This window comes from Lytechinus variegatus, chromosome 7, assembly GCF_018143015.1.
Source record: "Lytechinus variegatus isolate NC3 chromosome 7, Lvar_3.0, whole genome shotgun sequence".
NCBI lineage: Eukaryota > Metazoa > Echinodermata > Echinoidea > Temnopleuroida > Toxopneustidae > Lytechinus > Lytechinus variegatus.
In genome coordinates, this window is record NC_054746.1 from 15226696 (window position 1) to 15244679 (window position 17984).

At 35.5% G+C, this 17984-nt stretch overlaps 1 protein-coding gene across 3 annotated transcripts; it reads right to left on the reverse strand.

Moving 5' to 3' along the window:
* Positions 1-656: 656 nt before the first annotated feature.
* On the reverse strand, positions 657-15249 carry LOC121418532 (monocarboxylate transporter 12-like). 3 transcript variants are annotated; one of them, XM_041612455.1, is made up of 4 exons: positions 12288-15249; positions 5104-5253; positions 4483-4851; positions 657-2131 (listed from the first exon to the last, which is right to left on the reverse strand). In XM_041612455.1, exons 1-4 carry the CDS (start codon positions 12481-12483, stop codon positions 2001-2003), a joined length of 846 nt encoding a protein of 281 aa, XP_041468389.1. In that variant the 5' UTR covers positions 12484-15249; the 3' UTR covers positions 657-2000. The 3 variants fall into 3 exon arrangements, with proteins under 3 accessions (XP_041468389.1, XP_041468387.1, XP_041468388.1); XM_041612453.1 differs by having other exon boundaries at positions 667-2131; positions 3796-4851; XM_041612454.1 differs by lacking the exon at positions 5104-5253 and having other exon boundaries at positions 667-2131; positions 3796-4851.
* Between the last annotated feature and the right edge of the window lie 2735 nt (positions 15250-17984).

A 17984-nucleotide genomic window follows, 5' to 3' on the forward strand; every position in this document is an offset into this window, starting at 1 on the left:
AGTTTTCCAATACTGTGTGAGTAAAAAGTTACCTCACAAACCCCCAATTTAAGGATAAAATATGTCATGGACACATTGTTTGAAAGAATGTTTTTCAAAAAAATGTCTACCATATTCGTGTAATTTGTGTCAACGCTTGGATGAGCAGTATAGGTATTCTTTGTAGTGATGTAAATTTTGATTTGCGCCAAAGTATGACATGACTGAAAGGAATGAAACCAGATGTTAATGATGTCGTAATTCTACAAGGGTTACATTAATATCCATTTCAAAGCACCATTTGAAATAATTTACATTATAATTGTTTAACAAACACTTTGTAATATCAATTCTAAAGGTAATTTCATTGAAAATGGATTTGCCAGTATGTTTATCAAGTCAATATAACTCATGAAGAATTATGACATCACTATAGTATCTGAATTACTTCATTGCAGTCATTCCTTACTCTGGCGCAAATTAAAATTTACATCACTACAAAGAATGCCTACTGATTATCCAAGCGTGAAGACATACAACACAAATATGGTATCAAATTATTTGGCAGAAGCTACTCTTTGCAATCATAAATGATTATGCGTTCATGACATATTTTTTCCTTAAGATTGTGGATTTGAGAGGTGTCAAGTTTTTTTTTCTCACATGGTATAGCAGCAAGGCCTATATACAAGGGCTCAGCATCGAATCACTTTTCTCTTTCAATTGAAATAAACATTTATTTTCTTCCATTCTCACAAGATATCAATTTACAATAGAATCCATGCAAAATCATTTATTATAAAAGACTATAAATATATTAAAGATTTGTTAACAGAAGAGGGCATAATTCCTTTAAAGATGATATAAGATTGATTTTATTTATACACGGTTAAAAAGCCAAAACAGTTCACAGACTGATTTCCATTGGGGCAGTGTGGAACATAATATACAAATGACATAGTAAACATTTTAAAACCAATATATGGAACAGAAGCATCAATTAAATATTACAAGGCAATCATTGAAACGTGAAGAGGTGGGTTGAGAAGAAAAAAGGAAGAAGGGAAAAGTGAGAGGGAGAAGAAAAAACAACAGAGAAGATAACAAAAGAAGAAAAGAAGAAGAAAAACATAAATAATAATGATAATAAGAAGAAGACGAAGAAATTATATACCGTTCTTAAAAATATCAACAACTTACAACATGAAATTTCTATCGGTAAATTGGAACAAAGCGGTGCATACATGGTAATAGTAAATGTGAACATGAAAAAGTAAAATGTCAAAGTAAATACATGTTTCTATAATGGACAATTGAGCTCAAGAAAATGAATACAAGTCATGATTCATCAATGATAAAAGCTAAACACATAAAAATGACTGGAAAATTTATGATAACTAAACATGCACTGAAAATGATTATAAAGCATTAAAATCTTGGTTAATACTGAAGCTTGCCATATGCTCACTCAAGCGGGAATATGTTCCGACAGTTGTATCGTCATATGCTTAAATGGATCTATACCAATGTTCAAATGTGGAAAATCTTCAAGGTATTACAAATGTATGATTTTACAGGATTTTTTCTAAGTGTAAACTTGTTTTATACGCACTGTAGAATTCGTTCTTCTTGGTGGTGCGAAAACTTGCTTGTTTCCTTCCCTGGAAGCGACGATCGTCTGGTGGATCTATCCCTGATGACCGTCTGGTGGATCTCCCCTTGACGATCGTCTGGTAAATCTACCCCTGACGATCGTCTGGTGAATCTACCCCTGAAGATCGTCTGGTACATCTACGCCTGACGATTGTCCAAGGATGTTTGCAAAGTTAACCATGAAATAGTAGCGGTTTAATAATTTAGTTATGAGGTAATGTGCAATATTGTCTTTACATGGTATTTCACTATCACAACATCAGCACAAATGCACAATTATTTTAAGCAGGTGACATTTCCAGTCTGCTTTCCTCTCCTTTTTGTATTTCCCAGTATACACCTTTCTGTAGTTTCTGTGGGGTTTTCGTTTAGTTCGCCGTGGTTTCCTTCAACTTCTCGGCAATTATTGATGGAATTATGAGACATAATTCAAGGATTTCTACCCCTGCGATGAATATATATGAAGCGTTGAAAGATCCCCTCACATCTGCGACATATCCTGCACAAATCAATCAAGAATTCAATATTAAATTTCGAAAGTTTCCAGGAGCTCGTTTAATAACGACCTAGCAACTTTGAACCATGGACATGATGGAAGCCTTGTTTTGCTGATCCCTGTTACCTAGTTACCACACACCTGATAAGTTTTTACACGGCGACGCAGAATGAATTCAAGAACATAGTACAGTTGAGGCTAAAATTTACATACACCCATGGAATTCAGTAAAATTTTTTCGCTTTCCAACATGAAAAAAAAATTGAGAAATATAAATACTACCATGACAAATTTGGCATCAAATGAAAGAACGTATTAAGCTCTTACATATGATTGGGATGCCGTTGGGATTAACGTATATTTCAGGTGGAATTTTCTTTAAAGAAAAAAGTAATATTCGTGCCAAATGTATTCTATTGTTTATCATCATTATTTTCATACATCATTTCATAGAAATATGTAAATATCAAATCTATGATTTGTATTACATTTTTTATAAAAAGGGTAATATAAAATGTTTGTGTTGAGAAGTACGGCAACTAGCACAAATATGAAATATTTTTATATGAAGATAATTTGGGGGGAAAATGACACCTAAATATTTTTCAGCTTCTGATGGCAGAGTGATGGAGGGGCATGACATACTCATTATGTTTGATATCAAATTAATCATGATAGCAAAAATGCTTTATAAGAAACAGTACATTTTATGTTGTTTGGTAAGTGTCAACTTTACTTTGAATTTCCTGGGTTTATGTAAACTTTTGGCCTCAAGTGTATATGTATTGAAAATGCCTGTCAAATGACAATGAACAGCTGGGAGGTCTTTGTCGAAAATTGTTGAAACCTAACAGCAGTTACGTCATAAGTCTTCAAGCTGACGAAAACTTTCAAATATGTCACTCGTCCATAGTCCAGGACGAAACTGCTGTTTTGATTCCCCATCTTTCGACAAAGAATTCTTGGTTGCTCTTTGTCATGAAGGGTATTTGAAAATACATTCGCTATGTTCTTGAAAGCCTTCTACATCGCGGTGCAAAACTCCCCAATGACACAGTCACTGCAAAAGGGAGTCTTTAGGAAAATGGGTCCCTATAAGCTACATCTTTATCGAATGGAATAAAGGAAAGATTCAGTGCAAGATCTTTTTTTTTAATCTGAGAACACGTCTCACAAAGAGTTGGGATTATTTGAATTTTAGACCAAAATGAAGACAGTCACAACTTTCCTAGTAAGTTCAACCTGTGTGATCACTAGATATCCATCATTATGCTACAGATGACAAAAAAAACCTTCGATGGAAGGTTCCGTTAATTGTCTTCATTGCATCGTTGCAGTTTCAAACCTCACTTAAGCTTCTCGGCTGTTCTAAACAAAATCTGAATCGTCAAACTAGTGATGATAATTTTGATGCCGAATATTGTTACGAACATTCATAATTATTATAATTCTGATCACCAAATGCTATTATCGATACATTATATATATCGATGATATTACAATTATTCGTATAACGATTATCAATGGTAGGTCTGTTATAATTTTCAATATGATCATGACAATTATTACAAGAGCAATATGCCCTCTGATGATTTTCGCTGTTGGTGAAAATGATATTATTAAGATGTAACATTGTTTAAAAAATACTGGGACTTGATTGGTCTTACCACATAACAAGGATCCGAGGAAGAGCCCTATTCCACAAACAATCTCATAAGAAGCCAGAATCACCGGGAATTGTGACCGAGGAGCTCTGTCCTTACATATGACCAACGACAAAAGGTTTCGTTGGGAAATCGTGAATGCCGAGATGAATGTAGTCACAATCATGAAAGCAAATCTTGGAGCGAAGATATTCCACAAAAGTGATAAGATGTTGAGCAAGGTAAAGAAAAGAAACGAGGATTGGCCAGATAAAAACTTAGATTTCTCGAGGAATCCGCCTAAAATTCGTGCTACGAATATTCCAGCCCCCGCAGAATAAGGAAGGCACAGTACCTGGGATATAGGAATATCAAGAGCAATCGCACATGGGATGAGATATGCAAACCAACTAGCGTCTGCCATAAGCAATACAAGTGTGACCAGCATAAGGAGAATCATCCAGCGATCTTGATTGTATATGGAGTCTGTGAAGATTCTATTAAAATTAGAACAATCAATCGAACGTTTTCGCTTATATCCCTTTTCTAACATATTGTGCATGTTAGACAAGCCAGTGATTGTTTTACCAGTAGCTGATCTTTCAGGTGTTACCTCTTGGATATCACTAATTTTTGCGTTTTCATTTTCTGATCCGATTTCATTATTTGCCGGTTTTATTTCAGCGTAAATACCGCCAACCTGTGATTTACCTCCTTCATTGTGTGTTTCTTCCTTCATACTTGGTCTGGAGATAAGTGCTTCTTCTTCGGACCTATCAAATTGGTCCTCAATTTCTTCATCGTCAGTGTAGAAGGACCCAAAATCGTTCTGTACGACGCCCTCTACGTCGAAATCAACCATCAAGACGAAAGGTATAAGGTGCGCCACGATACCTCCAATTATCATCAGGGACCCTCTCCAGCCATAAATCCTCATCAGGTAGTCTGCGATCGGGGGAACTAGAGCCACTCCGATGGCGTAACCTGATTTACCAATTCCGTAGAAGACTGCAAAGGCCTCTCCAGACTGATCGCTCAGAATGATTACCAATGAAATTGACAGGATGCTGGAACCAAGACCTGCGCAGAGAGAAGAAGGGTGTTTCATCGTTATTTATAATTATCATCATTATTATAATTGTGATGATCATCATCATCTTCATTAGTCAGTGTTATTACTAATATCTAGACTGCTTTTTCTATCATAGTTACAAAAGTATTTCACTATGGAGCAAAATCAACAACATGACATTAACCGATTGCTTACTCAGTGGAATCGGATTGCCCCTGTATGGATATGGAGAATGAAGTATGGTCAATAGGTTAACATACCAGATACTGATAAGCAGACAGCGAGTTCTTTACCATTGGTTACAATGGATACCAGAAGGAGTCCTCCTGTTGCAAATATTGCACCTGTCACCAAAAGACATCGCCGGAACACGCCATGGGTTCTTCGATAAAAGTACGCAATTACTGGACCTGTAGAAATCAAACATAATGGCGCTGTCACACCTTGGCGTTTTAGACAGCGTATGCCCGATGTATGAGGAATTTGGCGAATACGCTGGCGTACGTCGAATACGTTACAGGTAAGTTTTGCATACGTTAAGAGTACGCTAAAACACGCTGGTATACGTCGTCATTCGACGTATGCCAGCGTATGGTTCATAAGTTGTAGGCAAGTTACGCGATCGTTGACACACGTTGACATACGTTACTTGTAAGTTACTCATAAGTCGATGTACGTCGAGATAATGTCCAGCGTACCCTAAAACTTACTTCTAACCTATGAGTAACGTGCTTTGAACGTATGTGTAACTTATCTCCAACGTATATTGACGTATGAATACGTGCTCCGGACGACCACAACCTTACTGAACGTGTTTATAACTTACAGCTACCGTATAATGGCGTATTGACAACGTTTATAGGAATTGGTATATAATGGTGGGGTTCACAGGAGGAACCCATCAGAACTCATGAAGACTTCATGGTGCACAGATGCCCATGCCATTCGAGAGATGATGTATCGTGCGGTTATGATTTAAATAGTCGAGCGGCAGCCTTTTCATAGGCTACGACACGTGTTCGTCAGCGATACGCTGCCGCGCGCTATGCGTAAGTTAGGCTATCGTAGGGCATAAGTTGTGTACGCCAGCAATACGCTAAGCATTCTTTGGAATACGTTAATAAGTTAACGAAGCGTTCGATATAAGTTACTAATACATTATGTATACGTCCAACTCGTTATGAATACGCTAAGTATACGCCCAGAGTTGAAAAAAAATCAGGGTTCAGCGTATGCCGACGTTTTAGAAAAATTTTGATACGTCGGGCATACGCTGTCTTTAACGCCAAGGTGTGACAGCGCCATAATAGCGAATCAAATGAAAATTAGAGAATAATAAATGCGTTACTTTACTCAAGGTCCCTGAGAGCTGTCATTCTGAATCAAAAGTTGAGAAAATGCCTCCGCCGGGAATCGAACCCGAATTCCTTGCTCTGAACGCCAGTGCCTAAACCAATAGACCACGGAGGCGGGCCAGCATTTAGTCGAGAAAGAGTTGCCAAAGCTATTGTACATACGAAGAGCTCACTTGCGAAAAGTTAAGGTCCATATTTCATCAAATTTGATTTTTTTTTTGTCTGAATGTATAGATTTTTAGTAGCTCTATAAGATGATACCAAAGAAAAGTTGAAATTCCCATTAAAAGTGAACTAAAATGGCAAAGAAAAATCACCTTTTTTCAAAAGGGGTTAGGTCCATTTCAATTTGGTTGCAAAAGGGTTTAGGTCCACGCAAATTTTTTTTGGGGGAAATAATATCTTAAGAATAGGAAGACAGATAGATTGTTTTCAATTCCCGATTTTATGTTCTCATGGTAAGGTATCATGAAAATTTAGTTTTGCATAAGAATATTGCAATATGGCAGAATAACAAAATAACTATTTTCTAGGAGTGGATCTATCACCTTTCGCAACTGAACTCTTCTGAAGAGAACATTTGTAAAAAGGGCTTAGGTCCATTTTATTATATATTTTACTGCTTTCTGTCTCAAAACCTCTAAATTTTTAGTCGCTCTGATGATACCAAATAAATTTGAAATTCACATGAAAATGTGAATAGAAGTGGCAAAGAAAAATCATTTTTTTTTAATTAAGAGAGATTGGATTCATTTTTGTTTGCTTGCAAAAGGGGTTAGATCCACAACTGTAATTTAATATATACAGTATCGTACTGGATCACCACTCTACGCACCCTCGCCCTAAACGGTATCAATGTTGATGATTAGAACCAATGACCCATTGCATGCCCTCACACACGAACACACACATTCACTTCACTTTACCTCATACCTGCACACCTAGTCGACACACTCTCCCAGACACTGGAATAATAGGTAACCACTTCTGTATTTAATATATCTGATCTTGTGTAATATATACATATTTATATATACATGCATAATATGTTTCGCAATTATCGAACCCTGTACATACCTTTTCAACTCATTTCATTGTTTAATTTATAGTCTCACTCGCCCCAACATGCCACCTTATATAGTTTATATAGCTACGTCTCTTTACCCTTATACAGTTTGGTATGCTTAGTATCTTGATCACTTGATTATATCTGATCATTTGATAGATTATAACGATTTCTTTGCTCCTTATGGCCGTATGTTTATTTTGTTCATTATGTTTGTAATGTTGCTTACCGCTCAAACATCAATATTAATTATACGTATATATTTCCATGCGCATGACAATGTACCTTTTTATGTCAAGCTCTCAAAATATAAATTGTAGCAACAGTTACTTGAATACTATGTTAACGGATCAATGTATTCAAATACAAGATATAGAATAATATTGAAACGAGTTGTCATTTTACTTGAAACATTATCCTCCTTTTTTCACAGTATTACCTACACAAGACTTGCTACTCCTCCAGATGAACAGAATCCAAAGTTAATTTTAATGCCGGTAAATACCTTGTCTTTCCACACTCTTAAGTTTCCCAATCGTTTCTATTATATTCCACCATCTCTTTTAAGCCATTACCCCCCTCTGTTGTTATCTTATTGTAATCCTCCTGTTCTGTACTCAACCCCCTCTGTTGTTAGTTTTTTTTTGTTATCTTAGTGTAATCATTCTGTTCTGTACCCTTGGTTACCCATTATTTACTGTGTTGGTATTACGATTTTATTTGTATGGTTTGTTCTATTTTGTTTGTTTCAATGCATCATAGGCCTGATGAAGGCCCTACTGGCCGAAAGCTAGCCCAATAAAAGAGATACTTGGAAGCTACGTCTTGCATCAATGCTTGAATTATTCGCATACATTCGTAATTCCGAAGCTTTGTTATTCCGAATGTTCAGTTATTCCGAAGGTTCGTTAATCCGAAAACGAAATGAGGTTCGTAATTCCGAATGTTCGTTAATCCGAAAACGAAATGAGGTTCGTTATTCCGAAGGTCCGTTAATCCAAAAACGAAAGAAGGTTCGTTAGTCCGAAAACGAAATAAGGTTCGTTAATCCGAAAATTAAATAATGTTCGTATTATTTTCCAAAAATAAAATTAATTCATTTTGGTAAAAAAACGGTGCTGTCCTTGCAAATTAACAGGATATTATGAAATAATAGTAATAACGAACTATGATACATGTGTGTGTTGTGGCCAAAGCATGTATTGATTTAAGATAGGCGCCTGAATCTGAGCAATTGCTGCCCAAGCAAATGGTTGAAAGATCAGGGGGATTAGATGTGTTGGTCGCGTGCGAGTCCCGGGTAACCTCCAGATAATAGAATTTGTATTGGAGGGGATGTCAGTTTTAAGAGCTTCTGCTAGTAATGAAAATAAAAATGATACTAATGATGATCATATTAATTCCAAACGATGGTCATAATTAAAATGGTGATAAAGAATATAAATGTTAATAAAATTTTATTGATCGTTACGCCTAGTGTTAACAATGTTATTCCTTTTTTCATGATTAAAAAAAATGCTCGGAAAGTTTACCTTTTATGTGGGGTGCTGTGGCCCAGTGGAATTGTCTTCTGACTATGAAACAGAGGGTGGTAGGTTCCTTGAACAAGAAATTTATCCACACTGTGCTGCACTCAACCCGGGTGAGGTGAATAGGTACCCGGTATGAAGAAATTGATTAAATGCCTTCCTTTGGGCGCCTAGGCAACTAAAGCCGTGGTATAATAATAGCAGGGCCCACTAGGAGAACAGTTTTCAGAACTGAAGTGGCTTCCCTTGGTAAATAATACCATTATTATTATCATCATTATTATTTTCATGTCTTATTATGCCTACATGAAATTTCCAAAGTTTGAGCTCGTGATTCGCTCGCAATATCTCACAAGGATGCCCTTTTAACAGTAATTAGGTCCATATTGACCAAAAATCGATTTTTTTTCCAAACCACTTGCTCGCTATGCTTGCACGCGAAAATAAACCTAAATATATATCTTATCAATCAAAATTAATTTCAAAAACTTTGCTCAACTTGATTACTACAAAACACACAACTTTACACAGATGATCATCTCATGGTGAAAATATCCGTTTGCACCAAAATGCCCGTTTTGGCATATAAGTACACCTTTTTTTGGCTTTGCCCCCCCCCACAGGAAAATACGTTCCGCCGCCCTTGGTTGAAACATGTATCGTCTTCATGGCTAACTGCAAAAATCCCTTAACATGTCCCTTTTGGATCAGGTCAGAGCTTATAATAAAATTGTCTGCTCTTGCTTCTTGCTCGCAGCTGTTATCTAGTTACATAGCCATCTTTTTTTGAAGATCACAAACATATTGCCCATCATATTTTAAACAAAAAATATAGCTCGCACTTCGCTCTCGCATTATTTAAAAAGGGCTTATGATATTATTACACATTTACTTTATTTTATAAGAATAAAGGTGATTATTGGCTATTAGGACTACCCTTTCGAAGAAAAAAACAAATATCAACTTTAAGTTGCTGATCGGGGAAATTATGGGTATTATCTTGAGGTTACTCGCACGCGACCAACACACTTAATCCATCGGAACGACGTGTCTAGGCGCTTTATAGATTTATTATTACCCCGGTCATCGGATTCAATCAGTCATTCCCGCACACAATGTGTACACATCCTCCACTCCCTGGGGAGTACTATTCCAGTCAGTCGCCTGTGAGGCGCACACAGTACTGGACAAGCTACAATGACTTTCACAACCTACCGGGTACCCATTCAGCACCTAGAATAGGTGCACATAGAATAGTATACAAATAATGAATGTTTAAGAGTGCAATGGACAGAATACTTCATGAGGTGAAAGATGAAATGGTCCATTCAACAAGGCGTAGCCGAGTTGAATGGATCTTTATTTCATCTTTCACCGAATGTGAAAATGTCTTAACATTTTGCTAAATTCTCTCTAAATTATGCATAGAATTTGTCCAATCGTATGTTTCGGTACCAAAGATTTAAAAAGTCTTTGTTAAACTATGATGAAGTTAGGAATCATATAAAAGGCCATGTAATTATCATTATTTTACAAAGAAAACCATTATAATTTCTTCCGTAAACCTGGGGTCCCCATCTCAACGTCCAAATGTACTTTTTTATAGTCACGAAATGAATTATTTATCATTTAATTTTCTCAGCAACTGCAATGCTCCAGTCTTCATGGTCTAAGTATGTATGTTGCATAATTTACCTGTGCTTTTTTTTTGGGGGGGGGAGATTTCCCAATTCATCACAATATCTGCAATTTTGTCATAATTTTTCTTTTTGTAAATTATGCTAATTTGTGACTAAGGTTGCGTCTCGGCTGCTCTTTTTACCGATAGTTTCGATATCAGGGTATTCTAGTTAGGAAGCCTTTCGTGAAACAGGTTTAGTAAGATTGGAACTAACTCCGCCGTTGTGGATAAAGATATCACTGACTTGTCCAGGTGCCTTGTCCAGAATCCAGGACGAAACTGCCTTTCCGATTCACCCATTTCGACAAATACTTCTTGGTTGCTCTTTGTCATGAAGATCATTAGACAAATTGTTAATCATGTTTTATTCATTTTCAATTTTACTTTAATTGAATTATGGAACATCAATTTTATCTGGCGAATTCCCAACATTATCTTTAAGCTAAATTGTCATTTATACAAAAGAAAAATCGTATCATTCATAGTTCTGCTTTTCTTTCTCACGCGGACCCCCTTTTTCTTGAAAGTAAAGTGTTAATTTAACTCGTGTAATAATTTTTTTTTTAAATCATATTTATTTCTTCCTCATATCACATGTAAAAAAATAAATATATATAACATGACATCATTAAAACTTAATTGTTTCAAGTTAACACATAAACATTTTAACATGGTGAGAAAAGGAATACATATGAATTTCAAATGTAAACTTAAAATCAATCTGCTCACATTTCTTTAACAACTTATAATCACGAAGGGATAAATACAGAACAGAATCCGGGTACAACAGCAAAATCTAAATTACGGAAACAAACTTATAATCTGTATATAAAACTCAAGTTAATAATAATAACAATGATTATCTGGTTGTTTATAATACAATGTACGTATCTAAGAGCTTACAGACTTATTATTATCCCGATCATCTAATTTCATCAGTCATATCTGCACACAATGTATGCACATCCTCCACTCACCGGGGAGTATTCGAGCCAGTCGCCATCGACGCACATATGGTACAGTGCTGGACAAGCTACAATGACTTACAATCCAACATTTTAAAGTTTCGCTTAATTTTTACAAAACAGTTATGCACATCCTGGTCGGTATGCAAATGAGGGGACTGATGACTTCACTCACTATTTCTTTTGTATTTTATTATATGAAATATTCTAATTTTCTCCTCATGGCCAAATGAAACAACGATTGATTCCTCCCTGAACATGTGGAATTAGCATTGTTTAATACTATATGATTAATTTAGTCAATTTACTTGGTCCTTGTTGTCAAATCTGTAAAAAAAATTAAATATTGTATAATTGAAACAATAAAAAGCAAAAGAAATAGTGATGGACATCACCGACTGACTCACTTGAATGACACTGATTTGTGCATATCACAGTTTCGCGAAATATAAGCGAAACTTTAAAATGCCGTAACTTTCTTATTATACATCCGATTCTGATGAAAATTTCAGCGTTTTGCTAGTTTGATTTTTCTCAATTTATTCAAATCAACATCTTTCTGGGGTGGACTTGACCTTTACATATTTCATTCAATTTATGCCTGAAAGATATGATTTTGGTGTCTAAGCCATAGTTTAAAGAGTCAAGTAGTATGTTCAGACAAGAGTATCGGTACGTGTTTTTTTTAGTTAATCCCGTTTTATGTTTTAATAAATACAAATGCAAATACTTTTTATTCGGATATCACGTTGAAAAATTTTGTGAAAGTTGCTGAATTTTCTTTAATGGAATCGCCCCATTCCTTTTTTTTATTCATCAAAAATACATCAAACTCGTATTTCGTTTACCTGGAGCGAATGAAAGTGCTTCGAATAATCCAATAGCAAGACCAATATCAGTTGACGATAGTCCTAATGTCCGCTCCAGTTCCGGTAGATAAACCCCAATGCATTTTACAGTTCCTAAGAAATGACACGTCTGAAGAAACAAAGCCAACACCGTTTTAAGGGCGCTTGAATTCCTGAAAATCGAACAGGTTTCCATCTCATTTCTGACAAGTTTCAAAGTGAGATTCCTTTCTTACAGCCTTGTTTTTTGTTCCCCAAAAAATATTTCTGCGAGGTTTTCGGAACTAGAGTTCTTCAGGATCGCTAGTTTAAATAATTTTGCAAAAACATAAAGACTCCGAGATACTTTGTTGCTTCACGGCGAGAATTTTACTAGTGATCGTTCCGATCATGTGCATAGGCAATGCCAGATTGAGCTTAATGATCATTCTCTATATAGAAATCCGACTTCAGATCACCTCAACATGTGCGATTCTATGTCATTCCACACAATGTCTCCCTGCTTAAATCCTATAGTTAAAGATTACCATAAAGTAGAGCATCCAAACCGAATCGGTGTAGAGCATGGAAGGACATTACAAAGAATGAGACAAAATAATAAAGTGGTGTTTGAAATCTTATATTGTTAAGGTGAACCCAACTGGAAAGGGCCTATAGCATGTACGTTATACACTATAGCGTATCCAGCATCAACTATTCCAAAAGAAAATAATGCATGGGCCAGTAGCAAGGGGGGTATGGGGTGTGACACCCCCCCCCCCATTATTCATGGCAGTCGGCGAATTCATGTACCAGCATGACCAGTTGGCAAAATGGAGGATAGGGGAGACAAAGAAAAAAAGAGAAAAAGGAGGGGGAAAAAAGAAAGAGAAAAAAAAGAAAGAAGAAAAAGAAAGAAATTAAGAGCCTGATAAAGGTAATACAGGTAGAATGTTACAGAATGTATATAGACTGGTAGAGTATAGACTATATATCGTTAGCAAGTTCAAGTCCATGTCGGCAGGCTTAATAAAAAAAAAGTGTTTCAGGTTATCTAATGTAAGTATCATGAGAGCTGAACTCATGGCCATTTTAATGACACTTGAGTGGTTAGACTCCTTTGATAAACCATGTTCAGTTGTAATTTTTTGCGAGTCTTTGTCAGCACTGAATATGATCGATTCATATTTCATAAAATACACTATTATTAATGAAATTTTATTAAAAATTCATAAACTTAGTTTAAAAGATATCTGTATTAATTTTGAATGGATTCCCTCACATTGTAATGTTAACGGCAATGAGATCGTCGATAAAGCTGCCAAGAAAGGAGCCGCGAAAATTTTTATAGACATCGTTTTACCAAACACTATAAATGAACTTACATGCTCACGTATGACATTTTATAAATGCGTCTGGCAAGCAGATTGGAATGCGTCTAGAAATGGTAGATTTTTATATGCTATTCATGATAATGTCTTTAAGCAGGCTTATAGAAAAGGTTTTTCTCTGAAAGAGGAATGCCTCCTTCATCAAATCACATTAGGTAAGTGCAAATTAAACTATTATATGTTTCAAATTAAAACAACACTCTTCAGGCCTCTGTGAGGTGTGCAATGTATTTGAGACTATTGAACATTACATTTTATTTGGTTCAAAATATGTAAAGGAGAGACGCATCATGTTTAATAAACTTAAGATGAATGACCCGAATCTTAAACAATTGTTAATTAATCCCGATTATACACGGGAACTACAATGTTTTATATATGCCACTAACCGTTTTGACAGGTGTGTGTCCATTTCTTCAAACATTAGACATGAAAGAAGGATTGATATTTCGTATTTATAAGAAAAGACAAAACAAAAGAATAAGTAGGACGAGAAATTGTATGTGATGTCATAATTGAATTGTTATTTAACGAAGATTTTAAGAAATTACATGTATCTAAATATAGTCATGCTAGTAGCCGATTGGTTAGCTTTAAGCCCTTTTCACGAACAATCATTTAGCACGCGCGATATTTAATTTCTCTATTTGTATTAAAATGTTTATTCCTCGAAGATGTTTGATTTGGTAGGACCTACTAGTATAATAGGTGGATGGGTAACTAATCTATATTAATACGTCATATAATCGTCACCAATGGTTTGACGTCGTATTGCCTTTGCCGACGACGTCCTACTTACGAAAGCGACTGGCGCGTATAATCTGGAGAGATTGAAGAGCGCCATCATATTCAACAACAACAACAAACATAATCCCTTCCAGCATTAATGTGATGACAATCGTGATGATTATAATGATGGTGGTGATAATACAATACGGTAAATATGAAATGAAGTTTGGAGCACGTAAAACGCCTTAAAAACTTCTAAAAAATTTCAGACGATTTTACCAAAATTGACATTCTAAAATTGAGCAATGAAAGGCGCCTTAATTTTCACAGCAGCTAATTTTTAATCGACAGTTAAGGTTTTTTATACAAAATCTTTTTAAAAATCCTTTGTACTGTTACAAATTTTTTTTCAAGATTTCAAGCAAGAATTTTTACAATTCCAATGGGTATAAATTTCACAGAATACTTGAAAATTAAAAAAAATTAAAATACCAGCAATTTTCCCGCAAAATTTAGGGAAAATGTGTAATAAACTAAATTGCACAATTTTTCAAATTTTATATAGGGTACCTGAAAATTTGTTATACGTTATATTCAATAAAAATTACCACAAAAAAAAAAACCCGGGAATTTCCGCAAAATGTCTGGAATGAAATTTTTCCACCGAATAGCGTTTCAATATTGTAGCGTCTACTAAAAAAATACATAAATGATGTTTTACAATGTAAAAATTACCTCTTAAAAAGCAAGAATTTTTACAATTCCAATGGGTATAAATTTCACAGAATACTTGAAAATTCATAGGTGATACTTTTTTAAAACTAAAATATCTTTAATACTTTTGTTCAAAATTTCTGCTAAATTTCAATAATTTTAAAAACTGATCAGTGATGTTTTTTTATAAAAGAATTAAGTAGAATTTGTTGTAAAAGTTTGCACAATTTCTGCAAATTTCTAAACATTTCACATTTTTTCCGTCAAGAATTTTCAATGTCCATTGATTAATTGAGTATGACTGAAATTTACTTGAAAATTCTTTTGTGATGATTTTTAATGAAAAAAGTCAGGTAAAATATTAAAATACCAGCAATTTTCCCGCAAAATTTAGGGAAAATGTGTAATAAACTAAATTGCACAATTTTTCAAATTTTGTATAAGGTACCTGAAAATTTGTTATACGTTATATTCAATAAAAATGACCACAAAAAAACCCGGGAATTTCCGCAAAATGTCTGTTATGAAATTTTTCCACCGAATAGCGTTTCAATATTGTAGCGTCTACTAAAAAAATACATAAATGATGTTTTACAATGTAAAAATTACCTCTTAAAAAGTTCCGGAAAAACTACGAAAAATGTCCTTCATGAAAAACCGCAAAAAACCAGTGCGCTTGAATTTTACAGGAAGACCGTAAAATTGAATAATAAAACATTTTCTCAAAAAAAATCTCAAAAATTAGGCCCCGAAAAAATTGCAAAAACTTAAACAGGTCACAAAACATTGATGCTGTGGTCAAAAATAAAAATTATTCCACGTTATTTGTAGAGAATTTTTTCGACTACATTTCAAAATTTGAGAGAAAACTGACCACTAATAACGAAGATACGGTCAAATATGCATAAATACGTTGACGTATGTTGCGAAAATGTGTAATTTTTATTTTTTATGTAATTTTGTGGTATTTATGCAATTTCCACATGAGATATTGACTATATCCACGAGTGAGGAAAAATTGGGGGTCAACGGACTCCCTGAAGAGCTACAGTGAATTTTATATAGGCATATTTTTGCCCACTTATGACTTATTTTGCGAGTTTGCACGCGCGTGCAATGCAAATTTGAATGGACGCGCATTCCGGTATTATTGGTCGTAAGAGGCTGAATGAGGTATCAAATTAATCAGAAGTTGATGGACAATGGACAGAAATAAAATAAATGACGACTTGAAGAGGCATACCGATGGTAGGAGCGAGAACGCGCATGCATACCTGTGCGCGCGCAAATTCTTGACATGCTCAAAACGGCCTGAAACGTACCCAAACTTGACCACGGTTGATTTGGAGAATTTTCAAATTTTGACGCGCGCGTACGTGCGCCTCGTGACCTTTGCATGACCTCTATTGACATGTCCTGATGATTTGTCACCTGAACTTGGTATGATGCAAATATGGATGATTTTTTATGATTAGTTGCGATGATTGTGATCAATCATTTAATTTCACAAAATGGCGCCTAGATGACGTCATCATGATTTGATAACCTTGAAAAGTTTAGTTTCGCATGTCCATAATGATTGCCATACATGACATGAAAATCAAGGAAATTGACATGCCCAATATTGAGATAAAGTGGTCACTAGCTTTGGCAATAAAAATAAAGAAAATTCTGACGAATATAATAGGTGATCTGTCATATTCATGACAGACCACCTAAAAAGAGTCCAGCGAGGTTTGAACCACCGACCCCTGCATTACCAGTCAGGTGCGTTATCCAGTCGACCACAATTGTTTTCGACAGACTGCTTGTGCAAAACAGGAAACTTATTGTCAATGTAAATTTTTCCAAGTAGAAAATTGGCATGATGACAAACCTCTACAAATTCTAGTTTTGAGAGTAGTACAAGCTTTAAAATAAAACAATGGACATATTGTCTAATGGGTACATTTTTAAGCTAAAACATATTGAAAATTTGGCGAGAAAAGACCAATATTTACGGAATTAGAATCAATTTACATGAGTGTGGTGACATCATGAAACAGAAAACGTTAATTTTTAAGTTCCGACGCCATCTTGATGACGTCACTATGTTTTTAAGGGTCAAATGTAGCATGAAATCATATCTACCATTCATACTCTATTCGAATAGGGAAAAAAAATGGGGGTCAACGGACTCCCTGAAGAGCTACAGTGAATTTTATATAGGCATTTTTTGCCCACTTATGACTTATTTTGCGAGTTTGCACGCGCGTGCAATGCAAATTTGAATAGACGCGCATTCCGGTATTATTGGTCGTAAGAGGCTGAATGAGGTATCAAATTAATCAGAAGATAATGGACAATGGACAGACACAAAATAAATGACGACTCCAAGAGGCATACCGATGGTAGCAGCGAGAACGCGCATTCATACCTGTGCGCGCGCAAATTCTTGACATGCTCAAAATGGCCTGAAACGTACCCAAACTTGACCACGGTTGATTTGGAGGATTTTCAAATTTTGACGCGCGCGGACGTGCGCGTCGTGACCTTTGCATGACCTCTGTTGACATGTCCTGGGGCCCGTTGCAGAAAGAGTTGCAATCAATCGCAACTCTAAAAATCTTCATTTTCAACCAATCAACAGCGCGCATCTGGGACTTGCGATTGATTTTTGGGCTTGCGTTTAAACGCAACTCTTTCTGCAACGGGCCCCTGATGACTTGTCACCTGAACTTGAAATGATGCAAATATGGATGATTTTTTTATGATTAGTTGCGATATGATCAATCATTTAATTTCACAAAATGGCGCGTAGATGACGTCATCATGATATGATAACCTTGAATAGTTTCGTTTCGCATGTCAGTCAGTCGGCAAGCCCCTGTGTTAATGAGCAAAT

Coding starts and splice junctions, on each gene's coding strand:
- LOC121418532 (XM_041612453.1), bottom strand. CDS start 12,483: ATGGAAACCTGTTCGATTTTCAGGAATTCAAGCGCCCTTAAAACGGTG. Junction 5,254..12,287: donor AGCACTTTCATTCGCTCCAG/GTAAACGAAATA, acceptor TGATTTCTACAG/GTCCAGTAATTGCGTACTTT. Junction 4,852..5,103: donor TGTCTGCTTATCAGTATCTG/GTATGTTAACCT, acceptor CTCTCTGCGCAG/GTCTTGGTTCCAGCATCCTG.